General features: G+C 42.4%; 1 protein-coding gene across 6 annotated transcripts in view; it reads left to right on the plus strand.

Moving 5' to 3' along the window:
* The window catches only part of FLT1 (fms related receptor tyrosine kinase 1), a 172078-nt gene that overhangs the window by 61101 nt on the left and 83348 nt on the right, over positions 1 to 27629 (plus strand). For all 6 annotated transcript variants that reach the window (XM_082435510.1, XM_082435508.1, XM_082435509.1 and 3 more), the window contains 3 exons: positions 691 to 860; positions 1225 to 1384; positions 22138 to 22252. In XM_082435510.1, coding sequence (XP_082291636.1) covers positions 691 to 860; positions 1225 to 1384; positions 22138 to 22252 — 445 coding nt within the window. The remainder of the gene's footprint in view (positions 1 to 690; positions 861 to 1224; positions 1385 to 22137; positions 22253 to 27629) is intronic.

Here is a 27629-nt window from a genome sequence, read left to right on the forward strand (position 1 = left end):
CAAGGCACACAGTGGCAGAGCCAGGGCAAGGCTTCCAGCCTGACTCTCGGTTCTGTATGCAACTGCGTGGTATCTAGGCATTAAGTCTGTCTCTGCAGTTTAAAAAAATTCTTTTTAAGTTTATACCTTTTGTTTGTGAGTTCTTTGCCTTCACTTTTCTTCCCCAGGGGAAAGAACCTTGATAATCTTGGTTTCACTCTAGCTTATGAAAAGGGCAACTGGTGTGACCATTTATATAACTAATAAGAACTCCACATGAGGCCACAATAGGAAAATCTATTTTTATTTTTATCTGGAGAAGTGATCTAGTGGATCTGACTCACAATGACCCTTGTATTGCTGATGGAGCCTCATGGAGAGCTCTGAAACACATGTCAGATGGAATCAGCCTGTGCTTCTGGGTTATACTTAAGTCACAGTGGTGACCAGCGTCCGTGTGGGTACATTAAACCGTCCCTTGTCTTTCTTTCGGCTTACTTCTTTCCTCTTTGCCAATCAACATGAAGTGTTTCCCAGTCTAAAAATCCCACTGGGCTTTACTAAAAAGTCAGTGTCTTAATGTTTTAAATGAATATTGAGGATCCAAGGCTCAAGATGTCTAAACTGGATCTCACATCCTTAAATGGCAACGTTAAGGTGATATTGGAGAGGCAACGTGAAATGACTTACTGATTGTGCCCTTAACCACAGGTTAAAAGATGGGTTACCAGCCACTGAGAAATCTGCCCGCTATTTGGTTCGTGGCTATTCGTTAATCATCAAAGATGTTACTGCCGAAGATGCAGGGGATTACACAATCTTGCTGGGCCTAAAGCAGTCAAATGTGTTCAGAAACCTCACTGCCACTCTAATTGTCAATGGTAAGTTCACTGTTCAGACTTTCTTTTGGTTCTGGTGGGGGTGAAATTTGTGAAAATGTGTGTCAAAAGTCAGTATAACAAAGAAAGCAAAATTTTTTAAAAATTGTTTTAAAAACCACTTATTCCCCATCCCAGATATTTCATGGTTGCGTGTTTTCTTCCATAAGCAATATGATTTTTTTTTTTAATCATTGTGGTCGGAATATACATACTCTTTTCAGTTGGCATTATAATGACAAATCCAAGGGTTCTGTCCACGTGTGCTTCCCTGACAGCAAAACCAGCGAGAATGTGGTCCTTCGCTGTGGTCCAGGAGGGAGTCATGAGAACAGCTCTTGACCTCTGTCCTGTTTTCTCCTTTCAGTGAAACCCCAGATTTATGAAAAGGCTGTATCATCGTTTCCAGACCCGACTCTCTACCCACTGGGCAGCAGACAAATCCTGACTTGCACCATTTACGGTATCCCTCAACCTACCATCACGTGGTTCTGGCATCCCTGTAACCATAATCATTCCAAAGCAAGGTAGGGACAGTTCGTTTCTTGAGTAACTTTCGAATACTTTTTGACACCTGGACTCAAGGGTCTTATGGGAGCTGGCAGATGGCACGTGCGGTCCACTGGGGGCAAAGGCTTTCCCTGCCTTGGGAAAAGGTAGGCAATATATCTACTGTTCTTCCTTACCCATGTCTAACCGTTTCATAATTTTTCTCTCTAGCTTACAGTTTAAGGCTAGGAGCACAGGGACAGAATGAAGGTCACCCTGTGAGCCATTCTTTGGAACTCAGGTTGGAACTCGCATCACTTGCTTTCCAACCGAGAGCACCCAGACTTCGGCTCCAGCACTGCGTCATTTACACTGGTCTCCCCATTGCCCACTCCGTAAGCACCGAGTATGACATCAGATCTTCCCACCGCTGAAGATCATTACCTTTCCTAGGCTCTGAGCATGCTCCTTCATCTGTCGGAAATGTGCTTCCATGCATTTTCTGCTTCCTAAGAGGTCCTCCTATATCTTTCCAGGCTCAACGATGCCGTCACCTTCCCCACCCTCCAGACTTTCTCATTCAGACCCCCTTCTCCCTCCTCAGCATGAACAGCACTTTGCTGACACCACTGTCACATCACAAGGTGTGCACACACTTGTCTCTTCTCTAAGCTATGAGCTGATTCCGCACCTCTCTGTCTTTAGGGGCTGGCACCGTGTCTGGCACATACAGATGCTCAGGGTGTATCTGCTGAATGAATTCAGCCCTGCCCTTGGTTAACTGTGCAGCGTTTCCTTGCTTCCTGTTGATGACCGAGCCCTGTTTGTTGTTTTCCATTACTGTTTAGTCTAGAGGATTGATACTGATGATAGTTCACGGGAGCAAATTTGAAGGACAGGAATAGAATTGATAGTAAGATAGATTGATAGTTGCACCTATCAAGTAAGATAGTATTGAGACTGCTCAAGAATTATCATTAGGCCAAATATTTTCTTTATTGCTTTTAATTCCACTAGCAGAGTGGTTTGGAGAATTGCAGTTTTTTAAAAAAAATTAGCTTGATAAAAAAGAAATACGACGTAATTCTGGCATAAACGGAAGAGGCTGTTTGGTTTTCTAGATTCTTCCCGCAATTTCAACTTGTCTTCATCTTGTGTTTTAGTATTTTAAGGCATATCATTCTGATCGTGAAAGTTACTGGTAAGTTATGGAATTCCTGAGAAGTAGCTGTTTCCACACATCTGATTTCTCATCTGAGTGAATCATTTGCTAAGAACATGCATATGTTCTCTTTACCATTGTGATCATTCAACCCCAAAGAAAGTGAGATCTACTGAGATTTTATATTATCTATTTTGCTGATTTGGAGATGGACATCCATGTTTATGGACTTGTCCCTTTAAGTATTTGTGCTAACCTAACTTGCAAATAAATTTAAAATAACTAACTTAAGCTGTTAGGTTTGGATAAAGGTATAGAGTTGAATTTTTATGGAATAACAGCCTTTTTAAGATATTCTTAATTTTTGTTTTGACAATAGCAAATCTAAAATTTCAGTTCTGTTTAGGATTAGAGCTAGTAACTATGAGAAAATAACAATTATGAGTGATAGAACATAATATTATAAAGTTAGATTTGAATAATGCTAATAAAATATGGTTTGGGGAATGAGGTCAGCTGGAGCGAAACTTTGTGAACGTTACCTCTCTCCTTCTGATTTCTTTGTGGTGTATGGGATCGTTCTCCCATGTTACAGAGTAAGCTTGCCGAGGCGTGGAAAGATATCGTATTCCTCTTGGAATTCTCTCAAAATTCAGAGCAGTACCTTACCTCTTCAGTAAATATTTGTTGGCCATTTGACTTATTCTCTTAATGTTAAAGGCATTCTTTCTTCTTCTTTCTTTTTTAACCAATCACAAGACAGATCAGAAATGAAAGCTTTAACTCTTTCAGTGATGATTCGAATTGTGCATATCCCTAAGAAGCTCTCATTTTTAAAGTCAATAGACTGAGTAGCTTACCTGTGTCAGGTCCAGATTTGATGCTTGGTGGTTAAATCAGTACATTTAACGTAGAAATATTTTCAGAAAGATATATGGGACCTTTGTGCACTAGAAAGCAAATAGGAGAATTCGATTTTACCCTGCAGAGAGATAAAAGCTCAAACTGACAGGTAAATGAAGCCCTCTTTTACTACTAAAATTTTTCAAATATGTCTTTATATAAATCTATTTTATATACTTAATTTCAGTTGCAGACAGGAATTTTAGTGACATTTGAATAAGGGAGGTTCTATTCCATGAATTTTTAAAATCTTACTTATTCTGGGTTACATAGTACACATTTGCAGCGTGGTATCTGTGCATCATTGTCAAAAGAGATTAGGTGATTAATATATACACATTACTCTTGAATAGGTAGAATAATTCTTGGTATTTAAATTTGAGGCTCTAGTTAAGGGATATATCTATAGAAGGACCACAACCAAAGCATTAGTTTTGAGGTTAGAAGGTATATGTTTTCAGTAGCTTAAAATTATTAATTGGTTTAATATGGCCCACTGGTTAATGGGTCTAAAGTAAAGAAGTTCAGACTTAAATTGTATAGTTTTCCAGAGTCCAATAAATATATTTCTTTAAAACGATCAGAACAACCACTCAACTAGTTCATCTTTGTGGGTATTAAGAGCCATAAATAAATTTAACAGAAATTTCCTCCTTTTTTAAAAAGAATTCAGCAGCTTACCACATTTTCAAACATTGTGGTTTCTGATTCACCTAGAATTTGTTCTCATAAAACATTAAGACTAAGGGTGGGGGAGGGGTGGTTACTTTTAAACTCATGTACGTAATGAGCTGAGGGGAAATACAGCAGAATCTTTCCCCCCTTTTACTTTTCTGCAGATATGGGTGGTAAAGTAGTAGAAGTAGACTATTTCTTTTGAATTTTTAAAAACACTAAAATAAGTTATTCACACCGAATGAGGGATTTTTCTCACGCTTAGCAGCTGGCAGGGACTCCTTAAATAGATTGTCCTAAACTTGCCCCATGTCAGCCTGAACATAAACCCAGGGAGCACACAGAAGGGTGGTGAACTTACAGTACCTTTCACATGTGTGTAGCTTACAGCTTCTGTTCATATGAAATAGAGGTAATTCCATATACTTCATAGAATCTGAGGATACAGTGAGGCAGTGTATTTGGGAAAGGTACAGAGTGCCATGGACCTAATGCAAGGTTGTAATTATTACTAGCATTAGGGTAAATGTCTCTCAATAAGGCTCTGAAACTTTTAAGGAACTTGAAAAGAATTTTGTGCCTACTGTAGACCTAGTTTCACAACAGTGAGAATGTTTACCTAATATTTCTGAGAAGTGAACACGAACTGTGGAAAGTAAAATGTAATTTTGCCGTGCTTTAGAAATAGAAATCTCTAGTAGGTCTGTCTGGGTTATAGAATTGAGGAAAACAGAATTTATGATTTTTCAGAAGAAGAAAAAAGAAAATGGCCATGTCGATGAGCTAGGCAAAAGTGAGAATAAGCTCAAGTGTATAAAGGGAGAATAAAGTGACTCCCCAGTTGGGTGGCCAGCCCCATTCATTTGTTTCCTGTCATAGGAGGAAGTGGTTCTGACCTGTGGGTTGGCCGAGGCTGGGATGGGGCAGAGCAGGACGTGAGAGAGCTGACCCCTGCTCGGAGAGCCCACGCTAGACTTCTAGAACTTCACCTCCCCCGCTGGATTTTGAAGAACTAAGTAGGACTACTAACCGCCCACGCAGTGAGCTGGTCTTGATCTCATGGTCCTTGTTAAGCTTTGCCACAGCGCTGGTCCAGTCTCACAGGAAATATTATTCGGATAAGGTCGCCCACTCAACGGAGGATGGTCTGTAAAGGAACAAGGAACAATATTAGACTCTTTGGAAGGGGCCCCTCTTTAGGGAATGGAAGGGATGGATTTGCGGAGCCCAGGAGGAATGGGGAAAGAGCAGTCTGGTTCTTTTCTATAAGGAGGTTTAAGGCCAGCAGCCTTTAATGATGGCAGTTTGGGTTTTAGAACAGACATTCTTTAGATCACAGGCTATTTTATTTCCCTCTCCCCATCTAACCATCACAAATTATCATTTCCAGGTCATAAATAACACTGATAGAGTTGCATATATCATCATTCTTTTTTTTTTAAATATAAATTTATTTATTTATTTTTGGCTGTGTTGGGTCTTCGTTGCTGCGTGCGGGCTTTTCTCTCGTTGCGGCGAGCGGGGGCTACTCTTCGTTGCGGTGTGCGGGCCTCTCATTGCGGTGGCTTCTCTTGTTGCGGAGCACGGGCTCTAGGGACGTGGGCTTCAGTAGTTGTGGCTCGCGGGCTCTAGAGCGCAGGCTCAGTAGTTGTGGTGCACGGGCTTAGTTGCTCCACAGCATGTGGGATCTTCCTGGACCAGGGCTCGAACCCGTGTCCCCTGCATTGGCAGGCAGATTCTTAACCACTGTGCCACCAGGGAAGTCCCTATATCATCGTTCTTTAATGGAAAAAATGTTAGGTATATTAGATTCTTTGTGAAAGTCTCATTTCCTTCATCCACTATCTGTGATGACCAATAAAAATATGTAGAGAGAAATCTCTGCTACTTCTCCCGTGTTGACATTGCCCACATCTTACAATGCATTTCGCACATGGTCAGTATTCAGTCTAAATATACTGTCAACCATCTATTATCACACAGATATTGACTGGGCACCAACCATGTGCAAAACAAAGATACATAGCATTTGTGTTTAGAATTTATGTTTAATTATGTAAAGTCAGATCTATTTGGTGATTACTTATCCTCTCTATATACAGACCTGCAGGATCTCTCTTCCACAGTCTCGGGGATAGAGACCTGGGAATCAAGGAAATGGGTTCTATTCTTGGCCCAGTCCCTGACTTCTGTGTGACCTTGGCCAGTTATTTAATCTGGGCTTCAATTTCCCCTTCTGTGAATGGTAACTGCCGTGCTTCCCCTTTCCTATAATACCCACTGAGTAACGAGTAAAGTGAGAAATTCACTTAAAATTACGTCTTCTTTCAAAAAAGCTTGAAATAATTTCCTAGTTGTTGCACACTATTTTCCTTCTGCTTCTTACAAATTATAAAGCCATTGGACCTGAGGATTAACTCTGAAGATCAGGGCCAGATTAACAGGAAAAAAAAAACAACTTATGAAAATAGAATGGTCATAAGAAAAGTCTTACTTGTAATTATGTATTCCGTGGTCCAGAATTGACTCAGTAATGTCAGTGATCACCCAGTAAGAAAAAAAATGCAGGAGCTCCTCCACCACTGGTGTCAACCCCTATTTTCCTCAGTGTCAACCTGATGACCTCTGTCAGTTTTGGTCCAGCCCATACAGACCAAGGCATTATCATTCTTTGCCCAGTTAGCCCTAAAACCTTGCTTGTTTCACTTGGTGTTTTGCCAGTGAACCCCTTCAGAATGCAAAAAACTGTAGCTGGATTCTCAACTCATGGAAGGTGGAGGGGCTAGCATATTCTTTCTTAGCTAGAATTGTGGGTTTGCTAAGAAAAGCCTAATAGACATCCATGGAATCTCAAGGACCTGCTTCCAAAACTCTATAAAGTAAATCAGATTTTGGAGTCTCAAATAATTATGTGTTTAGACGTTTGATAGAAAATAATATTCCCTGTAACAACACTGTAAATCAACTATACTTCAGTCAAAAAAGAAAAAGAAAGGAAAGAGAGAAAATAACATTCCCTGCCTCACAATTTGATTCCCCATTTCTGGAACACTCTTCGTTTGCTCAGCATGAGTGTTCCGTGAGGAGTCTAGAAAAAGCAGACCACTCCAGGACTAAGTGTGCTTAGGGGTTTTTGTGGGGGAGGGGTGGCAGGGGGTGGCCTACAAAATAAGGGAGGACAGCGGCATCTAGGAACTCTCAGAAGTTGCCTAATTGCATTTCTCTATCGTTTACGTCACCAAATTGGCAAAGAAAGGAAGGCCTGAATCATTAGGGATGTGTTAGGTCTAGATCATTTGGGGGAAACACAGTTTTGTGCATCAGTGGGGTATGTAAAATTAACAGGGCAAAAACAAAACAATTGCTAATGGTAGTTAATGAGAAATGTATTCAAGGACCCAAATTTAATTGACTACCAGCGTGAATGTCTATTCTTTCTATGCTGAAACAGTTTTGTATTGGATTTTCTGTCTACAAAATGAAAGTCTTACCAATTTAAGCATTGAAAAAGTCAACATCTCCTGGGGGCTAGATGTAGGTCAATGTCTGAGGGAAGCTGTAATTTAAGCAGACCTCTTCTTTTGGAAATATGACCACAGTCTGCACGTTTTAATATTTAGCTCGCTCCTTGTAAGTATACATACAATTTGTACCCACGTCTCGTGTGTGTGTGGGTATGCAGAATCAAAGCAGGCAGGCTCCAGAGAATTTTAACTTGCCACACGCAAAACCCTGAATCAAAACGGGGACTCTGGAGACGACCACTTCCCCCCAAGCCCACTTGAGCAGGACTTTTGAGCTTAAACAAACAACGGAGTAAATCTGGCCATCTCCGGGAAGCTTTCATCACAAGCCAAAAGTGACCGCTCACTTGCTAATGGGAAACGTCTTGCATTCTGTTATATAATTACGAGATGAGGAAGTGCTTGCCACCCCATGTGAGTGCTCTGACAACAGCCCTTATTAAGAGTTCATGCAAAGACCTGAGAACAGAGAGCGAGCTCGTTTGCCAGATGCCTCTTTGCCACTTTTCTACACTTTGCGAGATTTTTTCCTCTTTTCCCACTCTTCGTAGGAATACAGGGAGTCCGATGAATAATTGTCTCTAATTAACTGTCTCCTGTAATTCCTATCAAACGTTTCATTATGTGCTTAAATTAAACCAAAAGGCTGAATCATAGGAAGTCCATGCTGGGTGGTTTTTAGAGGGATCTTTTGAGCAAAGTTCAGTGTAGTTTCCCAGGATTAGGAGGACCAGAAGGTAGTGACACACAATTTGGGAAGATTGGCAGAACCTCTCCTACTGTCTTGGGCCCATATTCACAGATTTTAAAAATTGAAGGGGCATTTTCATGACTGAATCTAGAAACTCCTGTCCTGACATAAGATCCTTAGTCATACCTAAATAGGAGAAATCACTTGTAAAACATGCACCTATCCTTGGAAAGCTGCATTTTAGTTATATCTCTATTGTCTTGGGAGACTGTTTCTTGAAATATGGACCTTAGTCTGTGGTTTATCATGTAACTTCACTGCCCTTTTAGGGGAAAAAGCAGAACCTGGTGGATTTGAGTAGAAGGAAAGGGTGTGATGGATTTAGACTCTGGCCCAGGTAGTGCTTTATAATGAGCTTCAATACTTGCTTCTTCATACCTTCTCTAGAAGCCTCATGGGATGTTTTGTCACCTTGAGTGCAGTTGACTACTTCATGATAATAGCTGTAAGAGACTTCATCAACCAGCCCTTTCTAGTGCCAAAGTTGCGCCCATCCCTTTCCACGTTATCCCTAATCTGGGCAGCAATTCTACATCATGGCCATAATTTCCCCATAAGGAAACTGGAGCTCAGAAAGTTATTTCTCAGGTGTTTTCAGATCGTGGAGTAAAAGAGGCCAAGTAGGTTGGCATTTCAGAAGGTTACTATTCATTGGTGACCCATGGGACTCCTCAAGTGGATCGCCGTGGGCTCCCAGAGAAAGGAACCGAAATCCCCGAGGGGACAGGGTTAGGAGATTACTGGCCTCACTTCTTGGGTTTACTGTTGTCCCCAGTGATCACAGAGTCCACCGGTTGAGTTAGAGTTGAACTGGGGCTGGAGAAGCAGGTTAGCGGCAGTTGGGGGAATTTGACCCCCATAGTACAGTCTCTTCGGGAACCAGGGAGGATAAGCTGGTTCAGGCCCCAAACCTGCAGGTGGGAGTAGACCCTCTGAGGGGGTAGAGACCCCAAGGGGAGGAGCGAGCCTAAATAGGACCATCCTGAGGTGGACAGCAAGTCAAACAGTTAATTTGGCGCTTTGCCTGTGGCCACTTTCCTCTCTGTGACTTTCCCACCACGCAGGCATTTTTGATCTCTTGCAGGGCAGTCCCATTGCCTCTCATTCATCGTTCAGGATTAATTTTCTGGGTCAGGATGCAGCAAGCACTCAGCCCTCCGGGGGCCTCACAGAGCTCATGGAAGACTGATGAAAGGAGATGAAGGAGAAAGAGGGAGAGCTTACAGCTGATGAGCGTGTGAAACGGGCACACGGAGGCTGCAAACGTCAGCCTCAGCGTGGCTGGATCTAGTCACTCTGAACGATTCATTCGCTTAGAATTTAAGACATTTTAAATATCGTATGATACCGCGGAATCTAGAAAATATCATACAAATGAACTTGTTTGCAAAACAGAAGTAGAGTCACAGATGTAGAAAACAAACTTATGGCTACCAGGGGGGAAAGGGGGAGGAAGGATAAATTGGGAGATTAGGATTGACATGTACACACTACTATATATAAAATAGATAACTAATAAGGACCTACTGTATAGCACAGGGAACTCTACTCCATACTCAGTAATGACCTGTATGGGAAACGAATCTATAAAAGACTGAATGTATGCATATGTATAACCGATTCACTTTGCTGTACAGCAGAAACTAACACAACACTGTAAATCAACTATACTCCAATAAACATTTTTAAAAATTCAGAAAAAAGAGTTTAAGACATTTTAGAGATTAAAAAAAAGCCTGTTTTAGAGATAAGAAACTGAGGCTCAAAAGATAATTATCCCTCACCTCACAGCTAGATAATGGCAAGCCCAGGACTAGACCCAAGTCTTGGAGCTCTGTCTGTCTATTATTCCTGTTTATTCGTATTTCCACCATGACGTTGTATAGAGTCCCCATGGGAAATGCTTATAATCTGGGTGAATAAGCGAACCAACATGGTTTCAGTGGATGGCACATGGTGAGCACTGCAGTTAAGGGGGAGCATTGTGGGGAGGGAAGATCTGGGTCCTAAAGGTGATGGGAAGGTACTGGGAGGTCAGATGGAAAGGGGCAGGGGCAGATGTGGTGGAGGGACACGGGGATAGGATAGTTGAGGAGCGGAAGAGGAGATGCTTGGAGAGTCACTGGCTGGCTCACTGGGATGAGGGAAAATCAAAACCAAATCTGGAAAGGGCAGTTCGGACCTGATGTGGACTTTCTTGAATGGGGGCTAAATAATTTGCCAGCCAGCCAGCCCTTCTGCTTGAGCTCGCCTTCCCTGGCCAGTGCCCTGGTACCCTGCTCTCTGGTTACCGGGGCGCCCCACCCCCCCACATTGCGCTTACAGCGTGATGGACTTGTACAGACTCGGGGGTGGGGCTCCTCCTCCTGTCCTCGGCCCGTGTCATGTGCACGGTAGCTCTGAAGCTCACCTCCCAGGTCTGAAGGTCAAAGGCTCAGGTTTTCACTCAGGCCTTTTAAAAAGTCGTACAGCCGCTTATAATCCCATTTTTCTTAGGCCTTTCATGTTCCATATGCCTTGTCCTCATCACTGAAAACCATGTGAGATGATCACGGATTGCTACCTCATTGAGAAATCCTCTTTTGTGAGTGTGAAAAAGTCTTTGGATAAGTAAGGTGAGGAAAATGAAAATGGGTGTTTAGAAGCTACTTAGCACCAAACAGAAGGTTATGGCCAATTTAGAAGACTGCAGGGCCTGGGGTTTCTATTTTTATTTTCCTTAGAGCTGAAACTTATTAAGCACCTGTCTACAGGATAAGTGCTTAATCTTTGCTTTAGATGTATCGTCTCATTTAATTCTTACAGAACTTCTACGACGCTGGGGACTATGGTTACTACCATTTCCTAGATGAGGCACAGAGAGTTCCAAAGACCTTGTTAGGAACAAGTCCGTCACGCTGTAAGCGCAATGGGTGGAGGGGGGCACTGGTAACCAGAGAGCAGGGTAGCGGGGCACTGGCCAGGGAAGGCGAGCTCAAGCAGGACTGACTGGCAAATTATTTAGCCCCCATTCTAGAAAGTCCACGTCAGGTCCGAACCGCCCTTTCCATATTTGGTTTTGATTTTCCCTCATCCCAGTGAGCCAGCCAGTGACTCTCCAAGCATGTCACCACCCAGCACTTCATCTGTCACTATGAGGCTTGGCGTTGTAACAACTACGTAGACATTAAGTTGAATAATTTTTGGTCAAAAGCACATGATCCAGAAAGCAAATATGCTTTGAGAAGCCTGTGTGATGACATCAAGAGCCGCTTTTAAAAGGCATGAGGATGCAGAAAGGCCGTATAGTCTAGAGTTTAAGGGCATGGGCTCTGGAACCTGAATCCCGGCTGTGCCACCTACTACCACCTACCAGCTGGGTGATTCTGGGCAAAGTAAACCACCTCTCTGTGTCTGAGTTTCCTGATCGGTACAATCGAGGTAACAGCACTGACATCCTAAGGTTGTTTAGGGGAATTAAATGAGATGATATATATGAAGTACTTCGCCCAGTGGTACTTAGCCCAAGTCTGTTTGCTTAAAGTTTTCCAGTATTTTTGGTTGCTCTGGGGCCGCCCGCTGCAAAGCTACTTCCCTCTGAAGTAGCATCAGATACGCACAAGTATCCTGTGAATGCTGACAATCTGACAAAACGATTCATGTTCTCCCAGGAAGCATGCTTGCATCTTTGGACAGGTCTTCTGACTATGGTGATTTACTGCAAAGAAATTAAGATGGGACCAGAAATGATAGAATCTTCAGATTATAGAGGAGCTGTAATATCCTGGACCTACTTGCGTTTGTGAACTCTGCCTCAGCTATTCAAACCCTCATTGACCCACGTACTGTCCAGCCTACAGTAGCACACGGGCTCTGGACATTTTACTTGCTTGTGCTCAATTGTCTTCGGATATTTTTTCCATGCATTTGACTTATCTCTTCAATAACCATATCCTTAGTAACGGAAGGAAATAAATCTTGTACTTCTTTCAGAGGACATGATTCTACTTCTTAAATGGAATGTGTGTGAACAAATTAATTTTTATTTGAATCAAACAGTGCTAGTAATTGCCTAGCAAATGGTGCTAGTAATTGAAGACAGGAGAAGACCACTGCTGGTTAGTTATTTTTCTATTAGCCCAGAAGGTGCTTCTCCACATGTCAGCATCATTGCTTGAGTTGAAACTGTCCACCACTATCAACTCGTCAGATGCTGTGATGGGTTCATCCCAGGTCATTAATACTCCTCCTTGGGAGTGGACAGCCCTGATGGTGGTGACACAGCGCCTGGCTGAGGGGGGATGTGTGAGGTCACTGGAGGGTCAGCAGTGTCCCTTTTTCAGCACGTTTGAGGTGAGTGATGGATGGCAGGGTTGACACCCACATGAGGCTGAGTCCACATCTAATGCGTTATCGGGATTCGCTCTTCTCGTCAGGCCATAGCTGAGCAAGGACATGTGTGCTCTTCTGCTTCCCCGGGTAGTTGGACTAAGCCCTGAGGTTATGATGATGAATAAGACCTAGTCCCCACTCTTAAGTAGCTCTCAATCTGGTCAGATAATCACGGCTAATGTGAGTGACCTGTCTGCCGTGGACCAGGCACTGTGCCGGGCATGTTACACCAATTAACTCACTTAGCATCACCCGCATGTTTGATGATGCAAAAGGATCTTCTCTGAATTATTTCCCTTCTATTTTTTTAACCCCTATAAGAAAACCGGTAAGACGTGGTAACGTGGGTTTGCTTCCTTTGAGTTGGCAATATTAAAAACACATCCGCGCCCAAAGAATTCGAGGTGGTTCATAGAAAAGTACAATTAATAATTTAACACATCTGGATGAACATGGCGTAAGACAGAGATACGGCCCACATGCTTTACTTGCTAGTTGTCAAGAGAGAGAAAGAGACATGTAATAGACATTTGCGAGAAGAAGGGGCCCATAAGATAAAAGCAGAGCAGGAGAAGTACAACTTTTCAGGGAACTAAGATCCAAGAAGAATGATTTCTCCTCTCACCCTCTGTGTGCTGTAGTCTTAGCAGACGAACCCTTCAACCACGTTTCTAGTACAGAGAGTGTCACAGGACTGGTGATCACCACCTCCCTCCCTGGTGACCGGTGGCATGACACCAGTGTAGAATTTATTAGAAGTGATTCTGTGGGCTGACATGACCCAGTGATTTCAGAACTATTCAAGGGACTAAAAAGACTGTAAGTCCTCTGATCAGTTCCCTACGACGGTCCTCCCAACCTCGCCATCCAGCGTTCCATAACCAGAAGGTTGCAAAACCATGATCTGAGCTCAGGTCTGACTAGCTCTAGAATTTCTGCTAAACGTGATTCCCTACCCCCACCCCGAAGGCCTTCTGGACGTTTCCGTACTGACCACCGTGTAATAAGTAATATGCTCTCTTTATGCAAACAAAACGTAACCATAGCTTGAAATATGCTTCACTGAGCGACTGGAGTTAATACCTTAAGACTCCTTGCGTGTGTTAAAGGATGTTATTTGTAGCCACTCCTAACATTTCCCTGAAGGTTTTTTTATTTATCGAATCACCCTTCCTCTGCTGACCAGCCTTTCACTAGGGCAGAAAAATGAATGAAGAAAATGGATGGCCTCTCTGAGGCTCCGATCTGGGTGTAACCGAGTAGGTACCCACCCTTTGGCCTCCTGGTCACCCGGTGTGGGGTTGTCGGGATGCCTTGGCCCAGATTCCCTAAAAGAGAGCGAGTCAGGGGCGGGGGAGTCTCTGGGGCTCTTGGGGGAGGCGAGCGGGAGAGAGAGGAGGAAGGAAAGCAGAGGCTGGGAAGACAGGCCTTGTTCTGAGTGTGAATGGACCGCGGGGCCCTCGAGAGCAGGAAGCGGCGCAGGCCAAGACGCTCACGGAAAAGCTCTTATCTAAACAGAGGTGGCCAGGACGCTGGATCACCTCCACCATTGTCCCAGGAGCTGACCCCAGCCTTCAGTCCCCGAAAAGCCTTCTCCACTCTCCCCCGTCGCCATTCAGACAAGAAGTAGTTTTCAGTATGGGCTCCAAGGCGTCACGAGGTCTCTCCCTGGGCAAGAAGTCACCGCCCCTACCAACAAAATTCCCCCAGCCTGACCCTGTGACCAGCCTGGAGGCCCAGGCCCTTTTCCTGGAGCAAGAGGAACCATTCTGTCTAAACACGCCTTTTTCTGCCAGCATTCTCTCCTCTATATTGTTTTATTTGTTTTAGGAGAATGCGAGAGAAGGGGAAAAGATAGTGTGGCAGATTCTATTAATCTGATGGCTCAGACACACGATCACTAATGTTTTGACACGACACACGCAGGAGCGCAGGGAAGTTTACACGAGGCCCTCCTGCAGGATGGCGCGCGGTGATGGGGAGCTGCCCAGCCGTGCCCTCTGGAACGGTTCCAGGTGGTCTTTTTTTTTTTTTTTCCCCCACTTTTTTTTAAAGACGTTTTACAGCCTCGATTTGCTCTTTATTACTGCTCTCCCCCTTTGTTTCCTCCCTTGAAATGATTCAGTATTCTTTACAAACAGATTCTGATCACAGCGAGCACGTGCAGTCAGATCCCATCACGTGGAGAAACAGAGTCCACACGAGTCCTCAGCTTTCATCATCCAGAAAAGGAGAGAGAGGGAGGGAGATTATTCTGTGTCTTGGGACTTTGTAGAACTTTCTAGAGCCTCTTTTCCTCCTCCAAACTAAATGTGCTTTAACTATACTTTAATGCATGTACACCTTCCTTCCCAGGCGATGGCGCGGGCTCAGGTAGGCAACCGTTGGGTGTAGGGCCCGGCTCACTACTGTGTGCCCCCCGCAGAGGCCCCTCAAAACCAGCTGCTGCTATAAATGCATCAGCGTTCCTAACAAAGTAGGCCTGCTTCATCCCAGAACGTGCTTAGGAATCATGCAGACAACAGTTTTAAGTTACGAGAGGGGAAAAAAGATTGTAATAAGAGTTGGATCTATTATTTTCTTGCAAGATGTTTTCTAGTGCTGAAATTCATCAGCCAGCAGAAGGCCAAGATTTCATATAATTTTAGCATTAAAACTGTAATGATGAGAACCAGAATTTATGTAAAAAATGTAATTATAAAATATTCCTCTGCCCCCTCCCCCCTCCCCCAAAGGACCAGGGGCTACTTCTACTTCCTGAAAGCCAATATTTTGCTTCTCTGGGTGTCTGTACCAGTTGGCTTCAGAGGAACCCCACAGTTTCCTAACACGTGACTCTGAAGCATGGTGGTAAAGGTCTGGGCGGGGTGGTGTTCTTTGGGAGCAGAATTCATGCCGTGTGATGGACGAGTTCTGGTGTGGCAGGAAGAGTTAGGAATATCTGGGTTCTAATCCCAGATCTGTCTGCTACTTTCTCTATGAATATGAGCAAGACATTTGATTTTCATGAGTCTCAGTTTCCTTATTGGTAAAGGGATTTGTGAAATGGGGATCATAATACCTGCTTCACTGGGTGACCGTGAGAATTAGTTGAGCTTTCATGTGTGTAGCTGCTACCCCAAGTCTGGTACATTAAAAGCAGCCCAGTAACAACTAGTTTCCCTTCAGCCAACCAAGAGCCCAATTTAGCAGAACAGAGATTTTGAAAGAAAGGTCAGCCTAACGTCATTTATCATAGGGTGAAAGGGGATCCTTCACCTCTTTATCTTAAGAAAGATCCAGGTGGTAGAGTAGACCTTCTGGTATTGGGGTGGTTATTAAACTTGCTAGAAATCATTTATGAAATGAGAATCTTACACTGGATAACTACAGGAGTCTTAGGTACCATAACAGGTACCTCACAGTACTAAAATGGGCAATTTCTAGAAAGGCTGAGTGAAGGGTTGAACCATCTCAACCTGGTTCTTCAGAGAGTCTGTTGTTTTTCTCCCACGAGGGCCACTCCAGAGAAAACACAGACACTAGCCATCCGTGGCTAAAGTTCACCTTTCCTCTCTGATTCCACCAGATGCAACGATCCATCCTTTAAAGAAAGTGCCAGCTCTGCTTTTTGGGTTGGGGGAGGGGAAAGAAAGGCAGGAGGACTGCAGAAAGTGTGAAGATCAGAACTGTTCAAATCCAGCACCTAAGGAAAAGCACAGGTGAACACAAGAGGGTACCTGTGGGTGCACGCTCTGCACTGTATTTATTCCCTGTGATGGATTTGTAAAGGTGAATGGGACCTGAGGTCAGAAATCATGGGATGACAAATGTAATGTAAACGGTCGTTGCAGACCATGCACACAGTGGGCACTCAGTACACTTGGGTTGGGTATCGTGAGAGCTGTTTGCCAAATCTTGGGAGGAGGTTGACCAGGTTATGCAAAAAGGGCTAAAAAAAGACTTTCAATCCCCAATGCAGTAATGGTATCTGTGTAGTGAATATTTGAGAAGCCTTTTCTCCCTATATACAAAGAAGCACTGAAGTATAACAATTTCTTTTTATATGATGATGATAGAACATGGATATTATGTTACATACAGCATACAGGTTAAGTGCACAGACTCTGGAATAAGCCAGAACTGATTACAAATTCCGCCTCTGCCACCTACTAGCACTTTAGCCTTGGGTAATCTACTTAACTCCTTAATCTTCAATTTCCTTGTCCATTAGATGGGGGATGATAGTACCTACTTTTTAGGATGTTGTAGAGATCAATGTGATAGTGTACATGAATCACCTAACACAGTACCTAGCGCATAGAAAGTATAATCCTTATTATAGTAGAATGTAATATTGCATAGTGTCTATCGTAATTATTACAGCCTATGGCTTGCCTGTTGGGACCGGCAGTCAAAATTGCCAAGATTGTAGGTTGGATCCCAGTGTTGGCTTTGCCTTCCTCTGTGGCTCTGAACTGTGTTTGGTCACAAAGGAGCCAAATACTTATGAGTGTGCAGGGAACAGGGCAAATCCATCAGCACTACAGGGAAAAACCCAGAGCGTGTAGGTCAGTAACGTCACCTGCATCTATGGAGGGTGGTGTTTCCCCACTATGTGTCGAGCAAAGCAGCCTGGTAACTTGGACCAGAGGGGAGAGCCCCACAGATGTCTCCTACTTGGGAGTCAGACAGACATGTCACATGGAGGGTCCCGGCTCCATGTGTTGCATCCATTGCCTGCTTTCTTTTAATTTATTTATATCAATCTCTAGTCCAACACTAATTTGTTTCAGCTCCAGGGCAATCGACAATGGAGTACACTCTTACCCCGGAAATTTTTTTTTCCTCTCGATGGTTATAAATACCTCCACGCTATTGTACTTGGCATGCTGTATGCAAATAGAGGTCAGAGTCCTAAAGCTCATTAGGAAAGGGATGGGGGGCTTGGAGCACGGAGAGGACAGCATGGAGCTGAAGCTGATAACAGTGGCCTTGTCCAGAATAGTGCCTGGGAGCTTTCTTATCTCCCTTTGGCAGGAGGTGCTGAGGACTTCCTGTGCGAAAACAGGAGCGAACGCTGCTTTCCTCTTGTTGTTCGGCTTCCTCCCCCCTCAAGACGGTTCCCAGCACAGCGATTATCTTTGCATCTTCAAACATGGCACAATCTACTTCCTGAAGAGCTTGATGTATTCTTAAGGGCTCAGGCACATTCCCCTCCCCCTACCTCTCGTTTCAAGTGCTGTTATAGAGTCAGCCCCCTAAATGACATTCTATTTTTAAGGTTCCAGTGACAAAGAGGGAAAAAATCACAGTCTCCAATATGGAAAATAGCCACAGAACCTGTCCTTGTCCATTGGGAGGACCTTGCAGCAACTCTAGTTTCCAGGCCAGGGCTTGTGCCGACAGTAGCTGCCCTTAGAGGGACGGGCGGGGGGTCGGGGGTGTATGTTGGCAGCCCGAGTGAACTCAGGCAGCCGACTGCGTTTCCCTCGGGAAATGCCTCGACTTGCTTCACTCTAACATATTTCTTTGCATTTCCTGACAACCAAGAGTTTGAAATTAAGACCTTTGCCTAAGGCCTCCCTTATCTTTTTCACTTCTTTGGGGAAAAAGGAATGAAATTACAGGATTCTCTTTCAGATACAAGAGAACTTCAGCTCTTGGATGTCACAATACCAAGTACCTATGTAATGTGTGTACATGTCACATAGGTGTACACATATGTAACAACCCCCATATACATGTTTTATATATATATATATATATATATCCACAGACACACACACACACGTTATAATAAACCTATATATGTACCCCATGTGTGTGAAAGATCTGAGATTAGACAGTAGTTCAAGGTATAGAGAAAAGTAGGACAAAATAACTTATTTTAATGATAAAGTTTTAAGGCCATGATATAGTTCAAGTAAAGGAGAAAGTGTATAATTTCTCTTGGGTTCAGTTCCTTCTACTAATCAATAAGTTAAAACGTTCACTTTTTTTAACCTGATGATTATAAGGAATAGCTAGTCAAAAATCGCAGAAATTCCTTAAGGAATGGTTTGTCCTTATGAATTCTTTTTTATTTTAAATCTTATAATCTCACTGTAAAAACAGACATCTTAAAAACATTTGGAGAAATCTGATATATGGGCCAGGTACAAACAACACCGTGGAATTATTGCTAATTCTATTAGGTGTGATCATGGCGTTGTTGTTATTAGAAAACGTGCATAATTTTTAGACGTGCACTAAATATGTGAGGCTAAAATGACATGCTGTCTGCGATTTACTTTACAGTATTTCTCAAAAGAAAAAGTAAAAAGAAATAAGGGATAGATGAAACAAATGTGGCAAACTCTTGGTAATTATAAGTCTGGGTGATGGGTATATGGGGGTTTATTATACTATGACCCTACTCATCAATATGCTTGAAAATAATAAACATTTAAAACCAATGAAAACTTACTAGAAACCACACATCAGTGCCTCACGCCTGTATGTTTACAAATGTTTGTGGGGTGCCAGTTACATGCTTGGCCCTGGCGTAACTATGAAGACAGAGTGATCCCGTAGAGGTGGCCCACGTTCCTTGTAGCTGCTGGCCCAGTGGGGCCTCAGAAGCACTGAATGCAAACTTAGGAACTGGTGAATGCTCTGGGGGAGAGGACATTATATGGCAGTGTGCCCCCCGCCCCCCCAGGGGAGACCACCCCGAAGACTCCCTGGTTTCACATGCTGGAGTCCTTTCTCAGCTTGAGGACCAGACAGAAATAATTACAGGACTTTTTTCTTTCCTGATCATCACAATCCCTTCTCTCTTACCTTTTCTCTCACTTATTTCATCCTCTCACTTTCTTCTCACATAAGTAGCCAAGGGCAACAATGACTTAAGAGCAACCACGCCTTCTTTCTGGCTTGAAAATCTCCAGAATCTGCCCAAGACATGTACAGATTAGAGCCCAGCCAGCTGTCTGCTCACCACAAATTCTAAGCCAGAAGGAAGGAATATGAAGTGATACCATGAAAAGTTCACAGTGCAAGTAATCAAACAAATAACCACTTCCCTGCCTTACAAGGTCCTCACTCTTTAGGCTGGGAGGTAGGAGGGAGACTGCATCCAGAAGAGAGATACAGAAATGAACCGCATCAATCCATAAGGCGATCGGAAAGCAGCAAAGGCGGTGAGGTGCCTGCAGGCACTCACGCCAGTTCCTACGCGCACTTGTCTCTTAAGCTACCCAGTCTGGCAGAGAAACACCTTGGAAACCCACAGATGGTTTTTTTTTTGAGGCACATAAAATAGCTCTTTGTATATTTGCATCGTGTCCCCCCCAAAATCCATATTTAAATCTCAAAAGGCTGCTTTTAAGGAATCAGCGTTCAGGACTTCCCTGGTGGTCCAGTGGTTAAGACTCTGCACTCCCAATGCAGGGCGCCTGGGTTCCATCCCTGGTCAGGGAACTAGATCCCACATGCCACAACTAAAGATCCCGCCTGCCACAACGAAGACCTGGCACAGCCAAATAAATAAATAATTTTTTTTTTAAAAAAGGAATCAGTGTTCATAAGTGGTAGAAAGCAAATCACCTGCAGTGTCCACTTACTGAGCACCTGCGTTTGTCATACGTGATGGTACAGAGCTAGGCTCTGGGCAGTTCACTACCTGTTGGGGCAGGACATGCAAACAGAAATCACAGCACAAGTTAAGGCGTCCTAGCTACAGGCTCATCAAGTGGTCCTGATCCTGTGCACCGTAAGGGTTCACAGTGATCAGAAATAAGCTGCTTGGAGGAGATCGGGCCGGTGGTGAGGGGCATGGAGGCAGCAGTAACTGGTGCGTGAAGATGAAGGAATCAGGTGTGTACACCCCGAGCCACAGGGTGTCTTTAATTTACAAAACCTCCGCAATTAAATTAAGTCATTTAACACACGTATAATCCCATGAGATTAACAGGGCAGGTATAATTTTATTTGTATGTTTCAGAGGAGAAAACTGTCATACAGCTAGAAGTCAGGGCAGCTCTAGGACTCAAGTCTTCTTTGAAGTAGCTGAACCAAACTGCGGTTTGCCTGTGAGGAAACGTGTCTGTAGCGGTAAGGTTGAAAAGGCAGGTAGGGAATGGACCCTGGATGGCCTTGACTCCAGTCACGGAAGCCTGGGCTTTCTTCAATACAGTTGTTGAAGCTTTTGGAGCAAAGAGGATTCCACTAAAACCCCAAATGCTCAGGGGGTTGGTCTGGCAGCAGTTTTGTGGGTGTTGGCTTGGGAAAAGGCATGTTGAAATACTACTGCACTGCCCGGGTCAGAGTGGATGTAAGTGTTCTTTTTGTTGTTTGGATTTTTTATTCATGTAGAACCTAGGATACACGAAACATAATAAATGATCCAAATGACAACAAAAACACGACGGTCCAAAACCTATGGGACGCGGCAAAAGCAGTCCTAAGAGGGAAGTTTATTGCAATTACAGTCTTACCTCAGGAAACAAGAAAAATCTCAAACAAACAACCTAACCTTACACCTAAAGCAACTAGAGAAAGAGGAACAAACAAAACCCAAAGTTAGTATAAGGAAAGAAATCATAGAGATCACAGCAGAAGTAAATGAAACAGAGATGAAGAAATATAATAAATGATCAATAGATATTTACACCAATGATTCAGGTAGTAAACTGACAGGCATCTACTGATAATCAGCTGTTTGAAAGAACATACTTTCAGATATAGGTTGGAATCTCTCTTTAAAATGGTACTCCTCCAGCTAGTTTAAACAGTGAGAGAGTGAGATTTCGTGGACTTTTAGAAGCAAAAAAGATCTTAAACAACTTCAACACACATATTCTATAATTAAACACTTGAGGCCTGAGATGTAAAGGAGCTTGCCATGATACTCCAAAACTTGAAAAGAAATAGACTGAATTTAATAGCTGTTCCATGATGTGTGTTTCCATATACACTTAATTAGCCCTGGAAAAAATGAGCTGTATAATGGAATATTCTCATTAAATGCCAGCCTTTTATAGCTGTGAAATGCTGTTATCTCCTTGAGGTTTACTTTCATTAACATAACTTCCGTTTTTTCCGTGTTTGCATGTTTCTTCCACTAGGAACTAATTAAAATCTGGATACTAGATTTTTTAATTTATGCATTTTTATTTAGTATTTAACATTTAGAACAGGAAGGATATATGGAGAAACACTGGTGTGGGGGGTTTTTTTTTGTTTGTTTTTTTTGCAGATCAGGCAAAATCTGTCTGCTGTTTTTAAGTTTTGAGGATGGATATTGGGGAGGAAAAATCTAAGGAGAAGAAGAAAATTGTGACTTTGTTATCTGAGGACTTAATGGTTTTCATTTCACCGGTCACCGTGGGCTAGACCATGCTGCAAAGCAACATAGTGATGGCTTACTTTTTTTAAAAATAGGTATGACTTTTGCTCCAATAATGAAGAGTCCTTTATCCTGGATCCTGACAGCACCGTAGGAAACAGAATTGAGAGCATCACTCAGCGCACGGCAGTCTTAGAAGGAAAGAATAAGGTACTGTTTGTCAAAATAAGCATGGGGATATTTATTCTAAAAGCACACACTCAGCTCCCAGTTCTGGGTTTATTAGAGCCAGAAGGAATTCAAATGCTCAAGCAAAAAATTCAGAGAGAAGAAAAGCAGTAGTATGTCTTTACGGAGCAATGCACTGAGGCTACTCAAAATGCTGTATACACCCAACTGAGCACCAGTCCCAAAGGAGTGAGTCCTTGGTCCAATGGAAGAGGTAGAAATGCCTCTTGAACATCAAACTGGTCCACATCAGTGGTTCTCAACTCTGGCTGCGCAGTAGTATACTTTACCAATTATTATTACATGTGAATCTTTAGCGTGGAGCCCAGGGTTCACAAAAGCTCCCTGGGAGATTCTAGCATAATCAGAACTGAGAACCTCTGACATAAATAAAGTGGGAGGTCAGTAAGCAAAAGCTAGTACAAAACTCTAGGCTAAAATGGAGTGTTTCCATTTCACAAAATATCTTGTTTTCCCCTCTGTTTTTGGTATACAAACACACACAGTGTATCAGATTCCCTGACTGAAGAAAGGCAAATCAAAACCACCATGAGATACCACCTCACACCTGTCAGAATGGCTATTGTCAGAAAGACAAGAAATAACAAATGTTGGCGAGGATGTGCAGAACCCCTTGTGCACTATTGGTGGGAATATAATTGGTGCAGCCACTATGGAAAGCAGTATGGGGGTTCCTTTAAAAATTAAAAATGTAACTACCGTATGATTCAGCAATTCCACTTCTGGGTATTTGTCTAAAGAAGACAAAAACACTAACTCAAAAGATATAGGTACCCACGTGTTCACTGTAGCATTATTCACAACAGCCAAGATATGGAAACAATCTAAGTGTCCATCGACAGATGAATGGATGCAGAAAATGTGGTCTATATACACAATGGAGTATTATTCAGCCATAAAAAAGAATGAAAGCTTGCCATTTGTGACAACATGGACAGACCTTAAGGGCATTATGCTAAATGAAATAAGTCTGACAGAGAAAGACAGCTACTGTATGATTTAACTTATATGTGGATGAAAACAAATAAACAAGAAAACAAGCTCAGAGATTGGTGGTTGCCAGAGTCAGGAGGTAGGCAAGATGGATGAAGGGGGTTAAGAGGTACAAACTTCCAATTCGTATAATATATAAATAAGCCATTGGGATGCCATGTACAGCATTACGACAATAGTTAATACTGCTGAATTGCACACTTAAAAGTTGCTAAGAGACTAGATCTTAAAAATTCCCATCACAAGAAAGAAAAACCTTTGTACTACGTGTGGTGATGTATGTTAACTAGACTTATTGTAGTGATCATTTTGCAATATATACAAATGTTGAAACTAGTATAATGTTATTTGTGAGTTATGCCTCAGTTTAAAAAAAAAGGTTCCCTGACCTAGTCAGGGTCTAGGAGCATCTTTTCTGCTCTTGCACATATTTTCTCCACTCCCTTAACCTCAACACTAGCTGATACCTTGTGAACCAGGCAAATCTCAGCAGATCTCAGACCTGGTGGTTTTCTTCTCTGTCGAATTAGTGAAAAATGCAACTCCAAAATCTGCTATTATCAGGCACAGGGGTAGTGATGCTTTAAGAAGGAAAATAAAAACCATATCAAATCACCCCTTGCTAGAATATCTACTTTTACATGCATATCTTGATTTGGAGTAGTCTGTTAATATGGGTATTATCTGCTTAAGTGTGATCATGCTTATTTATCTGTTCAGCTATATTTGCATTTGAAGACAACAAAATAGATGGCATCATTCTCCGTGTAGGACTTCATAATAACAAATAACATCTGAATTCTTTCTGATGGAAAACTTTTGGACATACGCTTATGTCAACATCATTCTTTGGTGGGCCAGAGTGGCTATCACCATTTTAAAGATAAGAAAAACTGAGGTGATAAGATTATTAACTCCAAGTCACACAGCTTAAAAGTGGCACATGAGAAGCTCAAACCAAAGTCTTCATTGCCAAAACCCAGGGCTCTGCCAACTAAGCCAATACAGAAATTAGTTAAGATGGTGATGGCTTGCATGATAATATCAGCAATCACTTGTCAAGGATTCAGGAAAAGTTTTTCTAACCACTGCAGTAAGCTGTAGGTGGCTTACAATTCTTTTCTTTTTCTCAAATGCAAACAAACTGTAGTTTAAAACATTCCATGATGTGTAGCTATTGATGAGACAGCAGTTTAATGAAATACCTAGGAAAGAGGAAATTCTGTAAACTCGAAAGTTTGAGTGACACCACATTTTTGAAAAAAAAAGGAAATTGCCTCAGAGTAGAAAGCAAGTTAGTTGCCACAAAGTACTAGAAAATTTCAAGATGCCCTTGACTGTGTCGATTCATTTTGCCTTTCCCTGACCCTATCAGGTGCTTGTACTGTTAACTGCTGGATATTAAAACACGAATTTATGAGGTTAATTCCAAAGAACTTCTAGTCCGGTTTGTGGTATTCTAGCCGCAAAAACACATAAGATAGAAAATAGAAAATGAAAAAGCTAAGTGATGTTTCTGATTAGCCTGACCCATAAAGTAGCCACCTGCCTCCATGACAAAACCCGGGTGAGATAAAGAATCTTCCCTGATTTTTTCCATGTGTGCTTGAAACAAATTTATTGTCTTGTAATTCTGTAGTTACACCAAGTTTTTAAACAGAGACCTCCAGACCCAGTTGGCCCTTGGGCCATCCAACCTGCGGGGAGCATGGGTTAAGGTCTGCCCTTTCTATTGTGTGTAACCACGTGCAAATCAGTTCACCTCTCTGAACCTGACTTCTCTCCTCCAAAAAATGGAGCTCCTAACATATGACCTATCTCGTTTGCCTGTTATCAAGATGATTGTCTTATATTCCCTAATGCAATCCCCCAATTGATTGTTAACATATGCAATGAAGACTACTTATTAAACAATTGTGTTGAAAAAACTTTTAATACTCCTTCTAAACGAAGTGTGTGTGTGTGTGTATATATATATATATATATATATATATATACACACACACACACACACACACACATACATATCCTAGTAGTGACTGTAACAAATTAGACTTTGAGTTATTAATTTCATGTCCTAAATTTAGAAGACTTTACTAATTTTGCTTTTAGCATCTATTAATATATCTTTGTGTGTGTGTGAAAAATGTCTTTCACATGACAGATGGAAGTTTTGCTATCTCAGAATTCTTTGCATTGTTATTTCCTTTACAATTAAAACTGCTTTTCTTTTCTGTTCATGTTAAGAAAGCAAGTGAAAGTCCCAGCTTAGAGCACACAGATGCTTTTCCCTACAGTCATATAGTCGGCATGCCCGGGACCCTGCTCCAGCCATCAGTGGAGCGAGGTGCTGCTCGAGCACCTGCTGGCTTTCAGGGACTTGCTTCCCCCCGCCCCCGCGCCCCACCCCCCATTGTGTTTTGTTTTGTTTAACCCAAGGAAGGCTGCACGAGACAATAAAATTCAGTCTCCTTATGGCCAGGTTTTGGCCCAGATCTGTGAGAAGTGAAGTCATCTATTGGAGTTGCTAATGGCAAACATGGAGCTTTGGTATGGTTTCAGTGGGTTTGCCAGACTTTGTAGACTTGGGGCAGGAAGTAGAAGGAGCCCTGTGTTAGGAAAAAATACACAGGAAATGCATTTTACAGCATTAATTCTGTGAGGCTGGAGAATCATGACAATTTAACATCTTAGCAACATTTCCATTGAAATCGTTTTGAGGTTTCATTGAGAAATGTGTGTACCGTAAAAGACACGTCCACGACCGAAGCATGAATGCCTCATCCTGGATTACAGCCTCAGCTCCGCTCTCTCACACACTCCCCAACCTTGTCTAACTTCTCACATTCTATTTCCCATCAGTTGGCTAAATGCACCACCCTAGGATCATTTTAGATTCTTCCCTGACCTTTACATATCTGCTTTTATTTCTCCCTGAAACACTTCAAAGGAAACTGTAATAGAAACATCCGAGAATAAAATCACTGTTCCGTATATAGATTTTTTTAAAGGCGGGTGCTGGAAATTAGGCTGAATTACACATCATCGCATCCATTCTGTTCCATGAGGTTCAAACCACGTTGCAGTAGTGAATCACTAATGCTTAGCGAAAGGGAAGGAAGGAAGGAGTATGAATAACTTCCAAATTTACAGTACCTGTGACGACAAGTGTTCACCAGCGTTCCTGGGTCATACAGAAGAACCCAGAGAATGGATTTTAAGGGTCTGTTTCTAATATCTTAATCCTTGAGGTCCTCGCAGGGAAAACAGAGGCACCCAAAGTGTGGGTTCAGAACTAAAAAAACTGTGGCAAATGGAAACTAATTCTAGAATGGATACAAGCAGACAGGCTTGGGAATTTCTTTTGGTGTACCTTATAAATTATATGGTGATAATTTCAAACATGTGCTACAACTCAAATTCTTGAGTTTGAAATACTTTCTCTTTTCAAGTATTAAGTTGATATTCGCTGTTCCATCTGTTATGTTATTTCCATTTTTTCCTTCTTGAAACAATAGTATTTGGTCATGACCGCCGGGGATCAGATTTGTCCCCTTAACCCAAGAGACTCCTGTCCTGTGAGAAGTTCTCTTGTGTCCAAATTACACCCACCTCCAACTCACACTTGACCTCCCTTTTCTGACTCTATAGAGTTTATACTTCAAGTGTCATAGTTCTTTCATGAAAATGTTTTTAATTTGTAGCTTAAAAATATACTCTAGAGAAATAAAAGTCCTCTAGAAATCAGATCATTTTGAATAACGTTGCTCACAGGATGTAAGTTCCATCTTATTTTAAAATGTTCTTCTCTAATTATAACTTGTCCATTATCAATCATATTTTCAAACCATATAACACTGTATCAGCTTGCAACTTGTATACAATACTAAAAGAAACTAGTATTTCTGTACACAGTAGCATTGAGCTTGTTGTAGTGACCGTGTCTGCTCATTAAAGGAGGTATTCTCGAGAGAAAATCCAACTCAAAGCGGAGACGGAACTCTACCAGTAGATCTGTACTATTAGATTTAAAGGGTTTGAAGGCAGGCAGCAGTTTCGTGTAGATTAATAGCACAGGCACTGGCGTCAGACAAACCTGGGCATAACCGCTGCTCAGGGCCGTCTGTGGTACGGTGGGTCTTTGAGTGAATCACTTAACCTCTATAACCTCAGTTGCCTCTTCTGTAGAACAAGTAATACACCCATGTCACTGGGCTCCAGGGAGGATTAATTAAATGAGGTAACGCCTCACACACCACTGTCTGGCACACAGCAAGGGTAACATAAGGGTACTCAGAAACAGAGAAATAATGTAAGCTCCCATCAATGTCATTTTCTAGTTCAA

This window comes from Balaenoptera physalus, assembly GCF_965194825.1.
Source record: "Balaenoptera physalus genome assembly, chromosome: 18".
Classification (NCBI taxonomy): Eukaryota; Metazoa; Chordata; class Mammalia; order Artiodactyla; family Balaenopteridae; genus Balaenoptera; species Balaenoptera physalus.